This window comes from Fukomys damarensis, unplaced genomic scaffold (assembly GCF_012274545.1).
Source record: "Fukomys damarensis isolate Sample0158 unplaced genomic scaffold, DMR_v1.0_HiC HiC_scaffold_26, whole genome shotgun sequence".
NCBI lineage: Eukaryota > Metazoa > Chordata > Mammalia > Rodentia > Bathyergidae > Fukomys > Fukomys damarensis.
Window position 1 is genome coordinate 18031978 of NW_022900938.1, and position 20631 is coordinate 18052608.

At 37.2% G+C, this 20631-nt stretch overlaps 1 protein-coding gene across 7 annotated transcripts in view; it reads right to left on the minus strand.

The window, feature by feature from the left end:
- Positions 1 to 20631, minus strand: part of Osbpl6 (oxysterol binding protein like 6) — a 117110-nt gene that overhangs the window by 75495 nt on the left and 20984 nt on the right. For all 7 annotated transcript variants that reach the window (XM_010636770.1, XM_010636768.1, XM_010636767.1 and 4 more), the window contains exon 3: positions 2112 to 2329. In XM_010636770.1, the coding sequence (XP_010635072.1) occupies positions 2112 to 2213 (102 nt within the window). In that variant the 5' untranslated portion in view covers positions 2214 to 2329. The remainder of the gene's footprint in view (positions 1 to 2111; positions 2330 to 20631) is intronic.

A 20631-nucleotide genomic window follows, 5' to 3' on the forward strand; every position in this document is an offset into this window, starting at 1 on the left:
TATATATAAATTGAATTTTGGGAAACTTTAACAGTGCTGCCAATTTTGGAAAAAGTCATCCCAATTTACCGTGTTGAGTTGGCATTGTACAGAAATGGACAGCCATATTGGTCTAGAAATGTTAATTTTTTATTTTTTTCCATGTATACAGGGGTAACACATCACACTAAATATGTAAGGTCATATCTACATGGGTTTGATTACAGAAACTAATAAAGTATTCTCTAAATAATGAAAAAAAACAATAAGATAAGACTATAAGAGCAAGAAGCAATTTAAATATGTTCAGGGACCATTTTCATCTCCAGAATTAAGGATTATTTTAATGTTACATCATTGCCTTTTCTCTTTTACTTTCCTTTTTTAGTTTTATTTAAGGATTCCCTATTTTTAATGTTCATACAGAGATTTCTTTAACTGAAATACCGAAGCGCTTCTCTGGTGTGAAAAACTATAATAGTACACAGGATCCTAATGAGATAATTAATAATGTGAAATAGGAAGTAAAGGGCTAAAGGTGTAGCAAAAGTGGAAAGGGTGGGGAAAGGTAATAAGGGAGAGGAAAAAAAATATAAGAAACTGAAAAAATGGAAATAAAGTGTTTGTAAATGGGGAGGGGAGGAGGGGGTGAAGGGAGGGCAGAGACAAGGGGAAAATATGAGAATCAAGACCTATTATGTAAAGGTACAGAATCCCAAGGATGAATGTAACTGTACTGTATACCTAGATTGTACCAATAAACTCAATAAAAAATAAAAAAATTAAAAAAGAAACAGGAGAAAGGTAGACTGGAGTTGCTACCTTGGCAACTCAGCAATTAGTAGTTATTTAATATACAACGATTTCATTCATAGTACTTCCTTCGCTCTATGAGTGGAGTAAGTATTGTTAACTATGTGCAATCACAGGTCACTCAAGAGTCTACATGAGTGCACTCTTTGAATTCAGTACCAAAAGACACCAGCGTAAATAATTTCCCAAGATCCTGTAGTGGAAATAACTGCTTTAGGACCTGTGAAAGATAGACAAATAAAAATCCCTGGTTCTTACAGATTTCCCCAGAATTTTTTGCTAGAAATAGAAAGGGGAAAGGTCAGGAGGGTCTGAGACTGAGGGCACTCCCAGCAGTGCATTTCCCACTATCTAGAAGAACGAATTCACATGTGAATGACTCACATCTGTGATGGACGATTAACAACTGGTGTACATACTTCTAGAAGCGAGGCAATACGCTTTGAACACATAAAATGGTAGTGGGGACAGAGAGAAATGAGGGGACCCTGCAAGAATGTTCACTAATTGGAAGTTTTCACAATAAAACTGGAAATGGAAAGTTTTCATTAAAGCTTAACCTACTTGTGAATTTCCAGTTACACAACCAAAATATTATCACAAGACAATATTAAAATGGAAAATAGTTATTTTCAGATCTGTGGCAGCTTCACTGTTCGACAATGAAGATCATTCATATGATTAATCTTCATGCAACCCAAGCAGCAGAAAAAGCATCACTAAGACAACAATGAAGTAACTGTAAAAATAACTTTCAGAATTGGCTTAAATGGGCCATTGGATGTTTTCTACTTAAGCAATGACAGTTTACCCCTCCATGCCCTTTAAAAATTGCTGAGATCTCACTGCTTTCAGTTCTCTAATATTACAATTTTTTGTAACCTAATTCCTGAATTTAACTGTTAGCAGATTTCACACAGTTTAGGGCTTGGTGGACTAATGAGAGTCTCTGAGACAGAAGTGCTTTGTGGGTTTATAGATCCTTTTTCACCTCCACAAATGCAGAAAGAGAAAGCAGAACATTCAAGTTCCTGATGCCAGACCCCCTCCACATAGAGACAATGACAGGACCACGTGAGAAGGCCCTTAGGTACCCTGCCCCCTTTCTGCGGGCTACATTCTAAAAACAAGGTCTGAAATGACAGAAAAGCAAGAAGAGGAGCTTCATGAACCATCAGGGGTATCTACAGAAAATAATGAGTTTTTCTAAGGAGCACAAGCCTTTACAACAAAACATCAGCATTAATCAGCAATTACATCCTATGCTAATGGTAAAGTATTTGCATAAGACAATAAATGTACTGTATACCTTCTCTTACCTGCCTACTGTCCCTCTGGGAGGATGTTGAAGAGGAGGCACTTCTATGGGTTGGAGTGGACGTTTTATGAGCAGGGGATATGCCCTTCTCGTCTGAACTCATGGCTGCAGTTACAGTCTAGATGTGGGCACCTGAGACCATCCCAATCTTATCTCAAGTTCACAGACAAAGATGTGGATGATTTTTCAGCTTCATTCCATTTCATGAAGGAGGTTTGCCTAGGAAAGAACAGACAAACATCCAGTGTGTCCAAAAACCTAAAAGCAAGACAAATTTTAGAGTTTCATGTAAACCTTTTCTCCTTATAGATTAATTATCTCAGGTATTTTGTTACAGAGATGGAAAGTGGACTAACAACTATCCACAGTTATGGGTGTCTCAAACAATTAAAATCAGGATATTTAAGGTAAATATTAATTTGTGTTAGTGAGAGGAAGAACTCTGGTACAACTGGAAATATGTCTTCATCTAGACTTTCAGGAGGAAGACAGAAATGTTAGTTTTTAACAAAAGTTTGTCAACAAGGAAAGAGGAAAGAAAACATAAGCTAAAAATCACACTGTTTTAAGGTGAATTACAATTTTATAAATATCGTGGACCCTAATAATGAGGCAAAGTAGAGGAGCTTCTTCCCCAGTATTTGCAATTCCCCCTACCCAATGGAATATGTTGTGTTTAAATCCAACATAAGAGTCAGTTACAAAAGGACTGATGCACATATTATGTGCACCAGGAGCCAGAATCTGTGAAAGAGCAGAGAATACACAGGCTGTAGTTTGAACGCTGAATGTCTCCCCAAGGATCATGTGTTAAAAGATTTGCTCTTCATGGTGGCACCATTAGCAAGAGTAGAACCCACAGGATGTAGGGCCTTACGTGAAGTCCTTGGGTGTGTGCCTTTCAAGGAGACTGTGGATCCCTGAACACCATATTCTTTCGCTTTTACTTCCTGGCCATGAAGTGAACAGTTTGCTCTGCCATGCACTCTCTGTCATGGCATCTGACACCCTTACCAAAAGCCTGAAAGCAACGAGTCTGAACTATCATGAAGTGGAACCTCTGAAAGCATGAGCCAAAATAAACCGTTTCTCATAATAGGTTAAAGCTGATTAACAAAATATATCCACAGGTTTTTACACTGCACAGCTACAGCATGACTACGCATGACTTCAACAACTAATAAATTTGCAAGTACCGATGGACTGAAATCAGAGCTGGTGGTCACAATGACTGGTGGTCAGTATGATTAAAGCACTATATGACATTAAAGCACAACATGGTCAAAGAAAGGCAGAGGCTTATTCCACAGGGCCTTGGAATACATATTGGCTGGATGATATGAATGCCTGCCACACATTTCATGTGCTAGAACCTTAACCCCAAGGCAACATTATTGTGAGATGAGGACTAAATGGAAGTCCATAGGCCATGAAGGCTGTGCTCCCATGGATGGATTTAATGCCACATTAAAAAGGGTTTTTGAGGGCAGTTCTCTATCTTCTGCTCATCTACCTTGAGGATACAGCATTCCTCCTATGACCATTTAATCCTGACATGTCAATTTCACTAAATTAAGAAATGCCTAGCAGATTAGTAAAGAACATTGCTGCATGTGTCTGGAAAGAACATGGAGCTGTGACCTCACTCATTCCTCTCTGGCACTGTTTCCCTGCTATGTTTCCAGGATGCCATGGGCTGAGCACCTGTGCTATACCCAAACCCTTCCACATGACATTCCTGCTTGGAGCCAGCTGCCCATGGACTAAATCCCTTGAAATTGTAAGCCAAATTAACCCTTACTCTTGAAAGTTGTGAGTGTTGGGTACTGTGCCCAGCAAGTAAAAGCTAATATAAAAAGTTTGTGCTAGGACTGGAGCCATTGCTGTGAGGATACCTAATCACATGGGTTTAGAAGCCTTTGGTACTAGTTTGCAGGAGGAGTAAAGGTTTAGTTTAAGAGATGTGGGCTACACAAGAATCAGAATGTGAAGAATAAAGCCTGATGGGTGATTCTGGGCAGACCTTGGAAGACCAAGATGTGGATATGAATGGGGAGAGTAAAGGCCAGGCTCAAAAGTTTCAGTAGGGAACAAGGAATACACTGGCAGTTGGACTATAGGCCATTTCTGTTATGCTCTGGTCAAAAATTTATCTACATTTTTCCCACGTTCTGAGATTTTGCAAGAGACTGAGACAAAGGGGAATGGATTAATTAATCTGGTGAGGAAATTTCACACCCAGGTTGTGGCATCGGTACTACTTCCTGCTTTTAATTTAATAAATTTATAGTAAGAACTGGGGCAAAAAGCAGAGCAGAAGACTCTGAAAAATTCAAACTGTGGCCCCAAAGGTACCATATGTGAAGTTGGGACCAAAAGAGGTGTGGCTACTATGGAGAACAGAACCTTTAAAAAGAAACCAAATAGTTTGTATAGAAAAAAGGAAAAAGATGCCTTGATGGCATCCCAGGAATTAGCAAGATTCCATTCACTGCAATTCAAGGGTGCAAACGTGTCAGCCTTTCTTCTGAGAAGAGTCCCTGGGCCCCTGATCAAGAAGAGCCACTTACTGAATTGCTTCTCTGGGATTCATTTCACCATGCTCAGCCATCCACACTCAGAGGCTACTGTAGACATAGCCCATGGGGTCCTGGTCACTGCTTTTACTGACAGTAGACCTTGATACTGTCCACACAGTCCTGGTTTTACTGGCACACAGAATGCAAGCATTGTGGGTAAGAGAGGCCATCAATCAGATTTCAAAGGAAGGCCTAAAAGTCCATGAACAGAGCCTCTAAGAGGGCAGTGCATGAAGCTGTTGGAATGAAGCTCAAGGAGCAATGGACACCCTAGGAAGTCAGGAATGACAGGAACATGAAATGTCTGTAGGTCATGAGTGGAGTCAGCCCAAAAGAAAGTCTGTATGGGCTGCAATGAGCTAAAGTCATAGGGGGAAGGAGAACTTTAATTTACTACCATGTGCCCTGGATGCCAGATATAGAGCTATAGGATTTAATGTTCACCCTACTAGGTTTTAGTCTTGTTTTGGTTCAATTGTTTCTTATCCTCATATTCCTCCTTTATGGAATGGGAATATTTACCTTGTACCATCTGTACCTTGGGATTTTGTAACTTCTTTTTTATTTTTACAAAGGTCCACAGTAAAGAGTTTGTCCTGGGTCTCAGAGTAAACTTGGACTTAAACTTTTGAAAAATGCTGGAATTGCTGAAACTTTGGAGAAGGAATTATTGTGTTTCCAGTTACACATAGCAAAGTATTACTTTAGGTGGATTTATAAACTTGCTATTGCTTTTATTTTGAGATTAAGTATGGTGTAAGGAAATGTGGGCATGAAGCTGACAAGGGGTAGACCGTGACTGTTTATACTAATGTATCAATTTGACTGGATTAAGAAACATCTAGAAAATTAGTAAAATACATTCTGTCTCTGTTTGTTTGGTTTAGTCGTGGAGGCATGACCTTGGCTACTGAATATAGTCTCTCACCCTTTCCTCTCCAGCACAGTTGCCCTAATCTGCTTCCTGGCTGGCGTGAGCTGAGCATCTTTGGCTCACCACGCCCTTCTGGCTTGGAGACAGATGACCATGAAGTAAGTTCTTGAAACTGTGAGATTATGTCCAGCCATGGGAAAGTCGATGAATGCATCTTCCCTCTGGAGGGCACAGTGTTGAAAACACCATTGTGGAAGCAAAGACTGGGCTCTAACTGGTTAGTGCTCTACTTCTGGATTTCTCAGCCTCCAGGACAATGAGAAAGAAATTTTTATTTTTTAGAATTACCCAATTTCAGTTATTCTTTTATAGCAGTTCAAATGAGTAAAGACATTAGCATTTCTATTTCTACCATAAGCATAAGAAGCCATAAAAGAATACAGAATAATCAGATTTGTATTACTAAGAGGTTACTTTGGTAACCATAAGGAAAATGAAATTGGGGAAGTAAAGAAGATGAAGGAAACACTTCCCACCCTGCACCAGGAAGCCAGAGATCAGACTAGAGGAGGGGCAGAAAACCCAGGACCAAGTTCTTCCTACTGGGACTGACATGGGGAAGGGGGAAAGGCAGACAATGTTGGGGAGACTCCCAGGTTTCTGGCATTGTAAGCAAGAAATAGTCAAGAGAAATCCAAGATGACAGGAAAATCATGAGTATGATTTTAGGCACGTTGAGTCTAAGATACCACTGAGGAATTCAAATGAAGATAAATACTTGGAAATGTAGAGCCCAGAGAAATCTATGCTGGTGACATAAATGTTTACTAGATTATGTGAATGATATAGTTAACGATCCAGTGATTTGTGTGTAGATTGTGTTAATTCTATATGTACAAGTAAATTAAATTTTTACAGGTCTATTATTATATTTTTAAAATCTGTAACATTATGTTAATGGATTATATGGCCTTGAGTGTGTTAAATCAGGATTTAATGGTCTATTGGTTATAGGTAATATTTGAAGGAACAATCCCAATAACCAAAAGGGAATTTTTATAAATTTGTAAAACTGGACATTCTAATGACTAAAACTTATATTCCTTTGTTTAGGTTTTAAATTTCTTTCTTAAGTCACCACAGAAAAGCAAAAGCTACCTACTGTCAAAACTGCACAACTTTGTCTTGAAAGAAATCCAGATAGCCTTTAGAAAAAATAGAAACATAAATACCTATGGAGCTCGTTTTTTTGGCTAGCAATGAGGTTTCATTCAGTATTCGCAAAAGGCAGTAATAAGCCAATACCAGATAGGTGATCATCTAATCTTTTTGTTTTATGAAGGCAGACTAATGAGCATGAGTAGAGCTTCTGAAACCAAGCTCTGGCGCCAGGAAACAGAAAGCAAGAACACCACTCAGATCCTCGACTTGAAGTGCTTTGCTTTCTGGTCCAAGATGTTTTACAAGTAGATGCTGACTTCTGAGCTAAAAGTATGGCAGTCTGTGATGTACTCAAGTGCTCCCAAGGGATAAGTGTGAAATAATCCAACTCATTAAACTGTTAGCCACTTGCAAGTAAATTCAGTCCAAGCTACATTTCCTCCGTTGGGATTTTTCTTTTTTCTTTTTTAAAGCTACATATAACTGTACTTTCTTTATTAATACCAATGTTAACATGTTGATTTTTGTTTTAATTTAACATGACATTTTCATGGTAACTTGTTTATAATGAAAGGCAACATTTCAGTCTAATTTCAATTATGAACATGTTGAATAATATCAAAATGAAGGACAAGGTGAGTAAAATAATTTAATTCATTTTAAGACTTCGTTCGGAGGTTACTGTTGTTGCTATTAATTTTGGTCTTTTTTTAAACAAAAGGGGTTTCAAGAACTTTATAAAAATCAAATGATCTTTAAAGATCATTCCAACCAATTACTAACTATAATACTTCAAAATGCATTCATTATAAAAGTAGGTCTAAATTCAGTTAGAATGTTATATTTTATTTTTTATTCCTAGAGTATAGGAATTACTATGACATTTGAAAAATACTTATTTGGTATCTATCGAAACACATTTTCAGAAATTGCCTAAACAATATTTTAAACCCAAGTCCACACATTTTAAAGTCGACACCAACATAATTACTATACTCAAAGAGAAAAGTATTGTGGCTGAAAATGACAGCAATGTGACAGCAGAACATCTAATTTTTCTGTCTCATTCTTCCTTCATATCAGTGGGAACACTGAAAGTACTGCGAAGTGCTGTAACATCTGCATTTATATTGAGTGACATAAAATTCAGATTTATGACCCAGGGACCTAATTAAAGCAAAAGGTGGTATGGAAAATGCCTAGAACTTATAGTTCACAGGCATAATAAATCGTTAAGTGTCAAAAAAAAAAAGAGAAAGAAAGAAAGAAAGAAAGAAAGAAAGAAACAAACAAACTGGGGACTACTTAGCCTGAGCTCAGAAAGTTGTGATGTGGTCACAAGCAAGGCCAAAACCTCAGGGGCTGACACGAAAGGTTTTTTTTTTCCTGCTGATTTACATGTGCTTTAGCCAAACTGCAGACCTATTGGTTGTTCGCCTCACCCCATGGTTCTGGGGCAGCCCCTATAAGAGGGAGGGGCAGAGTCATGGCAGAACCATGGGATAGTTTTAAAGCTTCTGCTTGTTCGTGGTACATCTCACCTCGACTGATGTTTATGGCCAAAGCGAGTCACAGCTGAGGTCAATGATATATAAAACTACTCCTCTAGGCAGGACAGGCAGTGGGTGTCTGGATATGGTAACAATTTACCATATAAACCACAGGAAAAGATGAAAAATTCCAAAGAAAATATTTGAATTGCTTCTAGTTGTATCACTCAAAGATAACCTTTGTCATCATTTTTGGTTCAACTTTAGCCAAAGCAAAAGAATAGCATTCACACTATTTATAATACACTTTTTTCCAATCAATGACACATAACTGTGGGCCTTTCTAAAGGCAAAGATATTTCAAGAATATCATTCTTGGGCCAGGGATTTAGCTCAGTGGTGCCACCGCCTGCTTCACAAGCGCAAGGTCCTGAGTTCGATCCCTAGTACCAAAAAAAAGAGAGAATACTAAAAAAAAAAAAGAGAGAATACTGTTCCTAACTACTATACATCAGGCCCCTACAAAAATATGCCACCGTATATTTAACTACTTATCTACTGGACCACTTAGGTTGTATTCAGTACATTCTGAAACAGTGAAATTTATCATAAAGATAGTTCATAACAGCTAAATATTAATTTCTGGTTACTGTAAAAATGACCCTCATTGTTCAATACCTCCTTGCTTTATTTGGTCTCATCTGCTATCTTTGTTTAGGAGTGATTAATGAAACTATCTTTTCACATTTAAACTTTCAGGATTATTTTGCCTTACATGTCCCTCTAGTAATGATCAGGTTGAGGTTTTAGAAAGTTCATACTTTTAGAAGGGTTATTTCGCTTTTCACTTAATGTTATAGCTACAAGTTGGCCTTTCCCTTGCCATATCATTTTGTACCTTCTGGATTTTTGGTCCTTTGTTTCCTCTAAAGTTTGACAGCTTTTCCATTACAGTCTGCCTAGGTAGCACACTGACATTTTTATGGTTTTAACTTACTTTTCTATTTGCCAGGAATTTGAAAGGTATAATTTCTCTTTTAAGCTTCTATTTCTGTTTCCTTTTAAATTTCTCTAAATTGTGCTGGAACCTAGGGTCTGGAGGTGTGACAGAATCAAGAGTAAAATGGCATGTTTGGAGTTATCCCTATAAAGACCCCCTTCCCATCTTCCACGCCCACTATCACTAGAGGTCTCTCTCTACCTTGGTGACTTTATAAAAGGCTTTTGATAATTACATTTAGAATTGTAGAACACAGACAGATGCTGACACCACTTTTTCTGATTGAGGTCAATCGGGACTTCAGTGTTAAGGACAGGCTGTGAGACAAGCACCACTTCTAAAACTAAGAAAAGTAGGTTCCTTTGCTGCAAGTGAAGCTAAGATTGGCCACAATCAAAACTTGAGATGAGATATAGCCATCAAGTCAGGGTCTACTTGTTTATAGTTTTTGTTTGCGTTGATTTTAAATTTTTTGTGGTACTGGGAATCAAACAGGACTTCTCACGTGCTAAGCCCTGAGCTACAAGTATCTTCAGCACCTACAGTTTTAACATTGTCATCTAAGACAGTATTTGGGTCATTGACAGTTTGCTTTGTTTCAGTCTTTGCATGACTACAGAGAATCTGGAGGGCCCACATTAGAAGATCTTAGACACAAGCCCCTCGAAGCAGGACACTCCTATCAACTGAATGGTACCCTCATAACAGGACAGAATAGCTTAGTTTTTCATCAAGATGATCACTGGAGCAATAAATTTTACATTGTCATAGTATAGGATTTTTTTTCCTTGAAGACAAGAGTTAGTAAATTCTTTTTTAATTTCTAAGGCCATTAACCCACAAGTGAAAAACAGAAACACATGGATTAATTCCAAGATAAGCCAGAGACTTCTAGGAAAGATGGCCGTATGAGACCTAGCAGACACATTCCTAAAAAGAATTCTATATGAAGACCTGATTCAAAAATGGACATCTGAAATGAACAGACATTTCTCACACAAAGAAGGAGAAACATCAAGTAAATATATGAAAAAATGTTCCATATCACTGGTCATTTGAGAGATGCAGATGAAAACAACACTCAGATTCTACCTCACCCCACACAGAATGGCTGCTATCAAGAAATCAACCAATAACAAATGTTGGCAGGGTTGTGGGGAGAAAGGAACCCTTTTCCATTGTTGGTGGGAGTGCAGACTGGTGGAACCACTGTGGAAATCAATATGGAGATACAAAGAGCTGGGACTGGAGGTTCCATTTGACCCAGCCATCCCTCTGCTGGGTATCTTTCAAAAGAATTAAAAGAATCATATCACAGTAATATATGCACACCTATGTTTATAGTGGCACAGTTTCTAATAGCTAAAATTTGGAAACAGCCCATTTGCCCATCAGTTGGAGACTGGATAAAGAAAATGTGTTTTTTCTATAAAATGGAATACTACTCAGCCACAAAGAATGAGAAATTAGAGTCATTCATAGGAAAATGGATACATACTGAGGATATACTCCTAAGTGAAATAAATAAGTCACACATGTGTAAATACCGAATAGTTTCTCTAGTGTGAAAAGCTATAATGGTACATAAGATCCTAATGATATGATTGACAATGTGAAATAGGAAGAAAAGGGCTAAAGGTGTAGGGGAAGTGGGAAGGGTAGGGGAAAAGGAATAAAGGAAAAGAAAAAAACATGAGAAAGTGAAAAAATGGAAATAAAGTATTTGTAAATAGGGAAGGGAGGAGACTGGGGGTGAAGGGAGGGCAGGGACAAGGGGAAAACATGAGAACCAAGACCTGTCATGCAAAGGTACAAGATCCCAGTGATGAATGTAACTGTACTGTATGCCTAAATGTACCAATAAACTCAATGAGAAAAAAAAAGAATTCCAAAAATCAGGGACTGCAAGGACGTAAAATGGGGAGGTTAGTAGGACTTACCCTATGGGACAGTGGTCACTGTGTGCCTCAACACTTAAGGAATATCTGCTAGAATCACTGCATTCAGAACCAAACTCTGACATGGAAAACAACATACAACTCGCCTTCTCCAGACAGTGAAGTGGTCTTACAGGAAGGAAATCTGAGAAACTACCAGTTTCCCTGAAATCAGACAGGTGAGAAGCAAAAGGCACAGGAAAAACTTGCTACAGTCAACAGCTTTCTAAGACTACCGAGGCACAGGTATTTTGGCACAGCAAGAACACAGCCCCACCTTGCTCTTTACTGCTTTAGTTTTGGCTTCCCAAGAGCATCACGGACATGTTCCCAGAACATAAAGCCTTCCCTTCCCAAAGCTGCCCTCTGGGACGGTCACTGATAAATGAAGGAGGAAAAATGTCTGTGAAGATACAAGCCTCCTGATGGTGACCGACAAGACTGGACTCCCTCTTTACTCCCTTAAAGCCTTATTAGGCAAGTGAATAATATAAAATACCTCCTTCATTACTCCAGTCTTCAGCATGAATTTTGAGAGGAGGATTTGAATGGTAACCAAGTATAGTTGGCACAGATAACCATTTGACAAAAAGCAAATCTAATATAAAGAAATGAAAAAATTAAATATATATATATTTTTTTCTATAAAAATATTCCCCCAAGGAAGAGAAAACTCTTATAGGCCCAAGACAGAGTGCCTATATGGAGTATGAATTCTAAGGAAAAAGAGGCAGCTTTGGAACATACATATTCTACATTTTGACAAAAAATGAAGTCTTTGATTAGTTTGGATGCAATGGAAACTTAAAAATTGAGAAAACTTAAGAAATTAAGTAAACAATGACATCAGAATTTAAAGTCTCTAAGAAGATACTAATGAAGCAAAGAATGATTCTGTAGAAGAAAATCTAGCTAGTAATAAGAAAAATAAAATTGAGGAAACCATCTTATAAACAGAAAAAAAAGGGCAAAAAAATAAACGGTGACCAAAAAAGTTAATATACAGTAATTAACTTAATCTACAGATATCTGGTCCTGAACAATAACTTAAAAAAAAAAAAAGAAAGAAAGAAAGAAAGAAAGAAATAATATTCAAAAATATTCCTAAACATAAGGATCAAATAAGGATCACTTTTAATTAAAGATCACGTAAGGAAACAAAATTAGTAAGAAGCAACTAAAGATTGCCACAGTGAGATTGCTGAATTTAGATTACTTTTTGTCAAGCAATTCAATAAACTGAAATTAATGATAAAGTAAAAAGAAGAATGGGTTAGTCTTACAAAATTTTTGAAAATATACTTTGTTTTGGCTTAAAAAAAAAAGAAACATATTGTAGAATATTTGAAAACAAAGTAAAAACCAAAAGTACTTGCTCCTGTCCCCTTCTTTCCCTGCCCTCCCCCCTCTATATGATGAAGTGAAAGAATAAAAATAACAGCAATTGAAGAATGTGCAAAATACTATAATGAGAATATTACATATCTTTAAATGTAGAGCATAGCTAATGCTATAATGAAAAGAAAATGCATGGCCTTAATCATTTGCATTACTAAACATGGAACCATAAAAATAAATGCACTAACATTTATAACTTATTAAGGTAGAAAAGACAGCGTAAAATAAAAAGAATTAAACAACATAAAATAAAAACAGCTACTTCTTTGAATTGATGGAACAACTGTGCCGACTACACACAGTGTGTGTGTGTGTGTGTGTGTGCATGCGCGACATTGTAAAGTTATAAAAACATACAGTATTGAAGAGTAGAAGACACCAAGTTATGGGCCACTGTTGCAATCTACAACCAAAACTAGTATTTAAAGTGAAAGGCAAAATATTCCACAAGCACCCTCATAGACTTACAAAGTATGTCCTCAATTTAATATCCACTCTCAAATTTTATAAAACTCCTAGAAAATGAGAGTATGTCTTTATGTTTGTGATGTTTCTATGGAAACACAAATGAAAGCACACACATATACACATCTAGCAGCAGGCTTCATGTTGATATTAGTAAATCATTTCCATTAAGATCAGTGAAATAGGCCGGTTATTGCCTTATTAACACTATCCTCAAAGTGCTAGCCAGTGAGAAATGAAAATTTCCACCTGAAATACTCAAGAGAATCAAATGAAAATCAATACACAAAAAAACTTTTAGAAAGTTGTTTGATTCAAAACTGACAGACAGAAATAGCTTACTTATGTCTCAAAATTGACCTGCAGAATATCTGAGAATAAAAGTAAGAAGAAATCCAAAACACCCATTCCTGGAAATTAAGGAATATTTCCTGGATAAAAGACTGACTTCATAAAGCCATAAAATTACAAGAAATAACACTATTAAGTATAAGTAAAACCTGCTAAAATGTATTTCAATTCTATTTTATGTTTGTTTAAAGTAGAGAAATAGGGAAGAGAGTTGTTAGGGTAGAAAGGGACATAGAGACATCTCCTGTCTCTTTCACACATACACAACAGAACAGACATCAGACCCACTGCAAGGAAAGCCTGAAATGCACACCCACATATAATAGCATAAAGGAGAAATATATGCTTTTCCTAGCCCATCAAACAACATCTATGTCTTATGGCCTCAACAATGATGGTAAAAAGGTGACATGATTATTTATTTTTATGACGAATCCTATGTGGAGAAATCACTTCCTATTGTTCAATGTACATACAATTATGCAAAAAGCTGGGCCCATCCAAGGAGGACAGAGAATGTCTCACTTTATTTGAGACATTTATATCTGAGGTATAAGTAAAAGTCTTATTACAAAAGACTTTCATTTTCCCAACTGATATTGCTTACAGATTTTTGAATGTCTAAATTTTCTTCAGTGATTTAAGAATACATTGTTCTATGTATTTATTAGTATCTTTTATGGTCTCTGAAAATCAGCTTCAATCAGTTATTTTCTAATAACACATTACCTTCTGTGAAATTATAATGCGAAAACATTTTTACTTGAAAATTGTTATTTGAACTCTCTAACGGGGACACGTTCCTAAATTTAATAATTATATTCAATTCTTTGAATATCGTACTTGGTGTGAAACTTATATTCCAGGAATATGGCTGAGTCTGCTGTTTTAGGTTTTGTTGGTTCTTGGATATTACACATTGAATTAGTCTTAATACTGTCTTCAAATCACTGTTGTCAGAAGGTGATTCAAAAGATGCTTCCTTATCCTGAAGACAGAACAACCTCTTATCCTATTTCCCCAGGCAATCCTTCTCTAGACATCTGTTACTTTTATAATTAACAAAACATAAATGGCCTTTCCAAAATTTATCAATGAATTAAAATAGCATATAAACCATCAACTTGAGGTTAGTGTCCTAAAAAGAGAACAGCACCTTTTTTCCAACAGTGCTCTCTATTTTAGGGGAAGTCTATTGCCAAACCTTGAATGTGCCTGATCTCACCTACTCTAGTGAAAAATCAATGATGGGAACATCACCCACTACCCAGTACCAGGCAGGCCTGGGTCCCAGACACTTTCTACCCTTTCATAGGAATGCACCTATCATCCACTGTGCAGATAAAGGAGTGGGAGCTGGGGCACTTATCACAGTCCTTGGTTTGTTTTCCAAATCTCTTTAAGCCACATTTAAACCACACACCAAATTCTTACATCACTGTTACCCTTGATTTACCAATAAATGAATGAACAAACTAAGCAATACATCAAGTTTTTTTTATAGCATATCACGTTTCTACAACACAGAATCCAAATTTATAGATTCTTAGCCTGGGACTCACGAAAAGGTTTAGCATATCCTCACCCCCCAGAAATAATATGAAACGTGCTGGGTATACCTGCATTTCATCTTCCTAGGGAGATATTAAATAGCTCTCCTCAGATTAACAAAGGGCTAAAAAAGCAGGACTACCTCAGGGGTTTACGTTTCTAAAAGGGCTGTGATGAGCATAGGTTTTTAAAAAAAATCCCTGAGGACAGAGGCTGTACAACATATTAACGTAATGAGATCACAGGACATTCGATCTTGAAGCTTGTGCAGTGGACATGCTTGAAAAGGCCATTTTGATACCATCATCTGATAATTTTACCAGTACCATTTTCCAAGACCTGTCAGCCACTTTTGTGTTCCTTATTTGGCTTCTGATTTTTGCTGACGTGTTTCAAAAGGATGACTGGGTAATGTCATAATGCATATTTTAACAGGAAAAATAACATTGGGAAAGACGGTAATGGATACTGATCAAAGCACAGCAAAAAGACATTCTTGCAAAAAACAGGAAATAAATGATTTCACATCTACTCTGTGACCTTAATGGTTCATAATTCCATACTGAGTGCATAAAATTTCTTACTAAGGCACCAAGTGACCTTGAATAGCACATGTCCTTTTCTCTGGAGGAATTTCTTGTCAAAATAACTTTTCTGCATGAAGTTGAGGTACACTGATGAGTTGGCTAAAAAAGGATTCCTGAGTTAACCCTTGTACATTGCTGGTGGGAACAGAAAATAGTGTAGCTGTTGTGGGAAAAACTGGTGTGACAGCTCTTCAAAATGTTAAAAATGGAATTAGCATGTGATGGAGCCATTGAACCTGTAGTTATAAGCCCCAAAGAACTAAAGACACGAGTCTGTATCAGATACTGTACACCATGTCAATAGTTCCATTATTCACATTAGGCAAAATGTGCAAACCACCCCAGTGTCCATTCGTGGGTGACTGGGTAAAGAAAGTGTGGTACAAAACGTGGGACAGTATTATTCCGTCAGAAGGAAGTTCTGACACATGCACAATGTAGAGGAGCCTTGAGGACACTGTGCTAAGCCAAATAAGCCAGGCACAGACCACTTGCTTCCATTTGTACTAGGGACACGGAGTAGTCAAATCTATGCAGAAAGGAGAATGACAGCGACCACGGTCTGCGAGGAAAAAGAGACAACGTTTAATGGGTACAAAGTTTTCGCTGAAAAGATGAAAAAGTTCTGGTGACAGATATAGAACAATGTGAACATACTTGATGCCGCAGAAAATGTTCTGCATTCCCAGCTATAATGACTTTGATGACAGGCAGACATACATCTTTTTTTTTTACTACTTTGTGCTCAGGTTTCATCTTCTTTCCTTAATCTGTCACAAATGTTATACCAATCTATTATTTCCATACTTAGACACACAATGTAATTGAATATATACTGCACTGTGTTTATCAATTTTGCAAGATCCCTAAGGGTGGGGACTGTATGACTTTTATCACTGGAGTCAGATGTCATGAGCTACATAAAAACCACTCAGAATGTTTGCTGAGTGTATCACTTTAGTTAGACTTAAATTCTCTATTTTATCTATTAAGTATAGTTAGTCGATTTCTCACAGACAGCCAGAGAGAGCTACTTTAAAACTATATTTCCCAAATTTTTACGAGCTGCTCCTCAGACAAAGGCCTATTATCTAGAATATATAAAGAACTCAAAACAATCAGCCCCCCCCAAATATAAAGACCCAGTTCAAAAATGGGCATCTGAAATGAACAGACATTTCTCAGACAAAGAAGTAAAAGCAGCAAGTAAATATATGAAAAAATTTCCACATCACTGGTCATTCGAGAGATGCAGATGAAAACAACACTCAGATTCCACCTCACCCCACACAGAATGGCTGCTATCAAGCAATCAACCAATAACAAATGTTGGCAGGGTTGTGGGGAGAAAGGAACCCTTCTCCATTGTTGGTGGGAGCGCAGACTGGTGCAACCACTATGGAAATCAATATGGAGATACCTCAAAAGCTGGGACTGGAGGTTCCATTTGACCCAGCCATCCCTCTGCTGGGTATCTTTCCAAAATAATTAAAAGAATCACATCACAGTGATATATGTGCACCCATGTTTATAGCAGCACAGTTTGTAATGGCTAAAACTTGGAAACAGCCCATTTGTCCATCAGTTGGAAACTGGATAAACAAGATGTGTTTTTTCTATAAAGTGGAATACTACTCAGCCATAAAGAATGAGAAATTAGAGTCATTCACAGGAAAATGGATACATTTTGAGGCTATACTCCTAAGTGAAATAAATAAGTCACACATGTGTAAATACCAAATAGTTTCTCTGGTATGAAAAACTATAATAGTACATAAGATCCTAATGAGATAATTAACAACGTGAAATAGGAAGAAAAGGGCTAAAGGTGTAGGGAAAGTTGGAAGGGTAGGGGAAAAGGAATAAAGGAAAAGAAAAAAAATATGAGAAAATGAAAAAATGGAAATAAAGTCTTTGTAAATGGGGATGGGAGGAGGGGTGATGGGAGGGTAGGGGTAAGGGGAAAACATGAGAACCAAGACCTGTCATGTAAAGGTACAAGATCCCAATAATGAATGTAACTGTACTGTATACGTAAAATGTACCAATAAACTCAATTAAAAGTAAAACAAACAAACAAACAAAAAACCACTATATTTTCCCAATGACAACCCAAATAATTTCCTACTTGTTTCATAATCAGCTGAAGAGAAAGACTATACAAAGTTCAGCACTCCCGAGAGAAAACCCTTGGTCTCTTAAAAAAGATCCGCCAGGCTGCTAATGGCACTCTAGGGACCCCGGGCATTATTAGGGTTTGTTCTCCCTGGTGCTGAGTTGTGCATTAAGAATAGGGAACAGAGGCAGCAGCATTAATTCTCTCAAAACATTGCTGATGGATCAGCCTGACCACAAAGAATTACAGCACCTGTCACCTCCCTAATTTACGAGCTATCTCCTAACATAATTACAGGCCAGTAAATGCTTCAAGTTGGAGCTCTTCTTTTCTTGAAACCCAACTATTAAACATGCCTATATGTGTCTTGTGGTTATTTTTTGTTTGTTTTTAATTTTACACTTAAGAAACTTTAATGGATTTCCTGGTTTTGAAACCAATCCCAATTCTGCCATTTTCTAGCTATGACAGCACAGGCAATTTACTTAATCTCTCTGTTTCAGTTTCTTGTTCTATAAGACAGGGATAATAACTGTACTTCAGGGAGCTTTGAGAAGTAAATAATCTGTGTCAAATGCTTACCATTATCACACACCCTCTTCTAAGCCCAGCCTCCGAGTTACTCTGAGAGAGCACACGGCCTGGAGGGACACACTGCATGTCCTTGCACATCACTTCCTTGAATACAGCAAATCCAGAGAGTTCCAACTTTTAGGCTGATTTGGTCTGTGACACTATTTTATTCAAAACCTTTATGGAAAAAGGTGTGCTAGTTTGCCATCAAAGCATAATCAGTAGTGAGACATGTATAAAATTTTTTTAAACTTATAAAAATAGAAACTATGTATGAGTATATTGTTAAATGGATTTTGTAGCAGTACTTATTAAAAATATGGCCCACATATCAACAAAAGACAACAGAATGATCAAATATCACACTAATTATTTTAGTGTCGAAAATACTTTGGATATTGACAGAAAGGAATGGGCTTCCTGATGATTTGACAAATCATATTTGTGGCACAAACAGAGCATTAATTTTGTAAGTTAGAACTAAAAGAAAATGAATTTCAAAGGGCCTGAGCTCAAGTCTTCTCTTTTTCAGTAGCGTACATGGTTTTGTGTCTCAGAGCAGATACAAAGTGGGAAAGACACATCTGAGCCCAATCTACCTCCCAGGATTTAATAGGAATGAAGAAATAAAAAGTAGTTTAAAATATGTAATCATATAGAAATACTGGGGTAAAGCTGGAGGCTGAATACAGAATCTATTTCACTCAAAAATTCCACTGACATCTACTTAAAACGACAGTAAATGGACTTTCAAAAAAAGTTAAAACCCACAAGGGTGGAAAGAACAGGAGAGAACAACAACAGACATCTGGGTCATGAGGGTATGCTGTCACAAAACAGTAAGTGGAAGCTGAAAGAACACAAAGAAGATTTAAGACGTCTCTTGATGGAAAAAGCAGCTTCTCTTCCCCTTCAGCATGGGAAGGGCCAATGCTAAATGCCTACTTCGGAGGTGCTAAGAGGTGAGCCTGGGACCAACATGTAACCGGGAATTTAGTGGAAATGCATAATATTGAGTGTCCTCCTATTAATAAATCAGAAACTCTGAGGGTTCTTCCTAGCTGTGATAGTTAACTTTTGTGTCAACTGGACTAAGAAATGCCCAGTGGATTGGATTAGCATAGTTTTCCCTGTGATTGAATGAATGGACTCACTGAAGACAGAGGACCCACCCTGAGTGTGAGTGGCACCAACCAATAGGCTTGTAGCCTGGATGAAACAAAAAGGGAAAGAAAAAGAAAGAATCCCTTCTGTTTCTTCAGAGGAGCCCCAGTCTTCACCTCCACCTTGGAGGTCCATCTCCTGGCTTCCAGTGAAGACTCATTAGCCTTCCAGAGTCTTCAACTGAACAGACTGTCAACTGGGCCCCATACTTCAGACCCAACACCATACCAGGGAACAGTCAGACAGTACCAGACACAGAGTCACTCCCAAGTCATGGACTTGCAGCCTCAAAAATAAAGAAACTCTTCAGATTTTTTCCTCAGAAATTAGAAATATTTTGGAGTAAGAGTCTAACAAAGCACTTAGCATCTAACATATACAATCATAAATGTCTTTATACTACAAAATTATTTCTAAAATCTTTAGAAAGCTTATGGAAATAATTTTTAAAATACAGACAATACAGTATTATATTTATGAAACTAAAAGAAAATAAAGCAAAAATATCTTTCATGAATAACAGGTTTTCCATTATCCAATTATCCTTGCAATGGCAAAAACTCTGGGATTTCAAACTCAAAAACTACAAAATAACACAGGCATTATCTTTGGCCATGCCAACTACAGAGTTATGATTTAAGAGATCAGACAAAAAATATTTTAGGCTTTGAGAACCATACAATCTCTTTTGTAACTACTCAATACAGGTGTTGTAGTGGAAAACACACACAGACAATATGCAAAGGGATAAGCAGGGCCATGTTCCAATAAAACTTTATTTGTAAAACAGGCTGTTAGCCAAATTTAGCCCATGGGCTATAGTTTGCTGGACCCTGTAGCAGACCATGAATCATGAGGATATAGTTTGGGACCAGATGGTAGAGGATCCTTTCAAACACACAGGTTATCAAACAGCTAACAGGGCAGGTAGGCCTATTGATCTGCATGAAAGCTGACAAGTCATTTAGTCTACGGATTCTGAATTTTAATTGTTTGAGCCAACTTCAACTGTCTGCCCTAGCATCTAAAAGAAGACAGGGTATGCTTAGAAATGCACACATGGGAAAAATACTAAGACAAAGTAGGGAAGCTTGTTTTGATTGGAATAAAATTTTATTTGTGACACTAGTTTTAACTAACTGTACCAGGAAAAAAGATTTGCTAAATTTTAACTAAAGGATTAAAAACAACTAGCCCAAGAATATTTCAGAAAAATGCAGGAATTTTAAAAAGAAAAAAGGATCTTGAGAATTGCTAAGAGAGCAGATTCTGAAA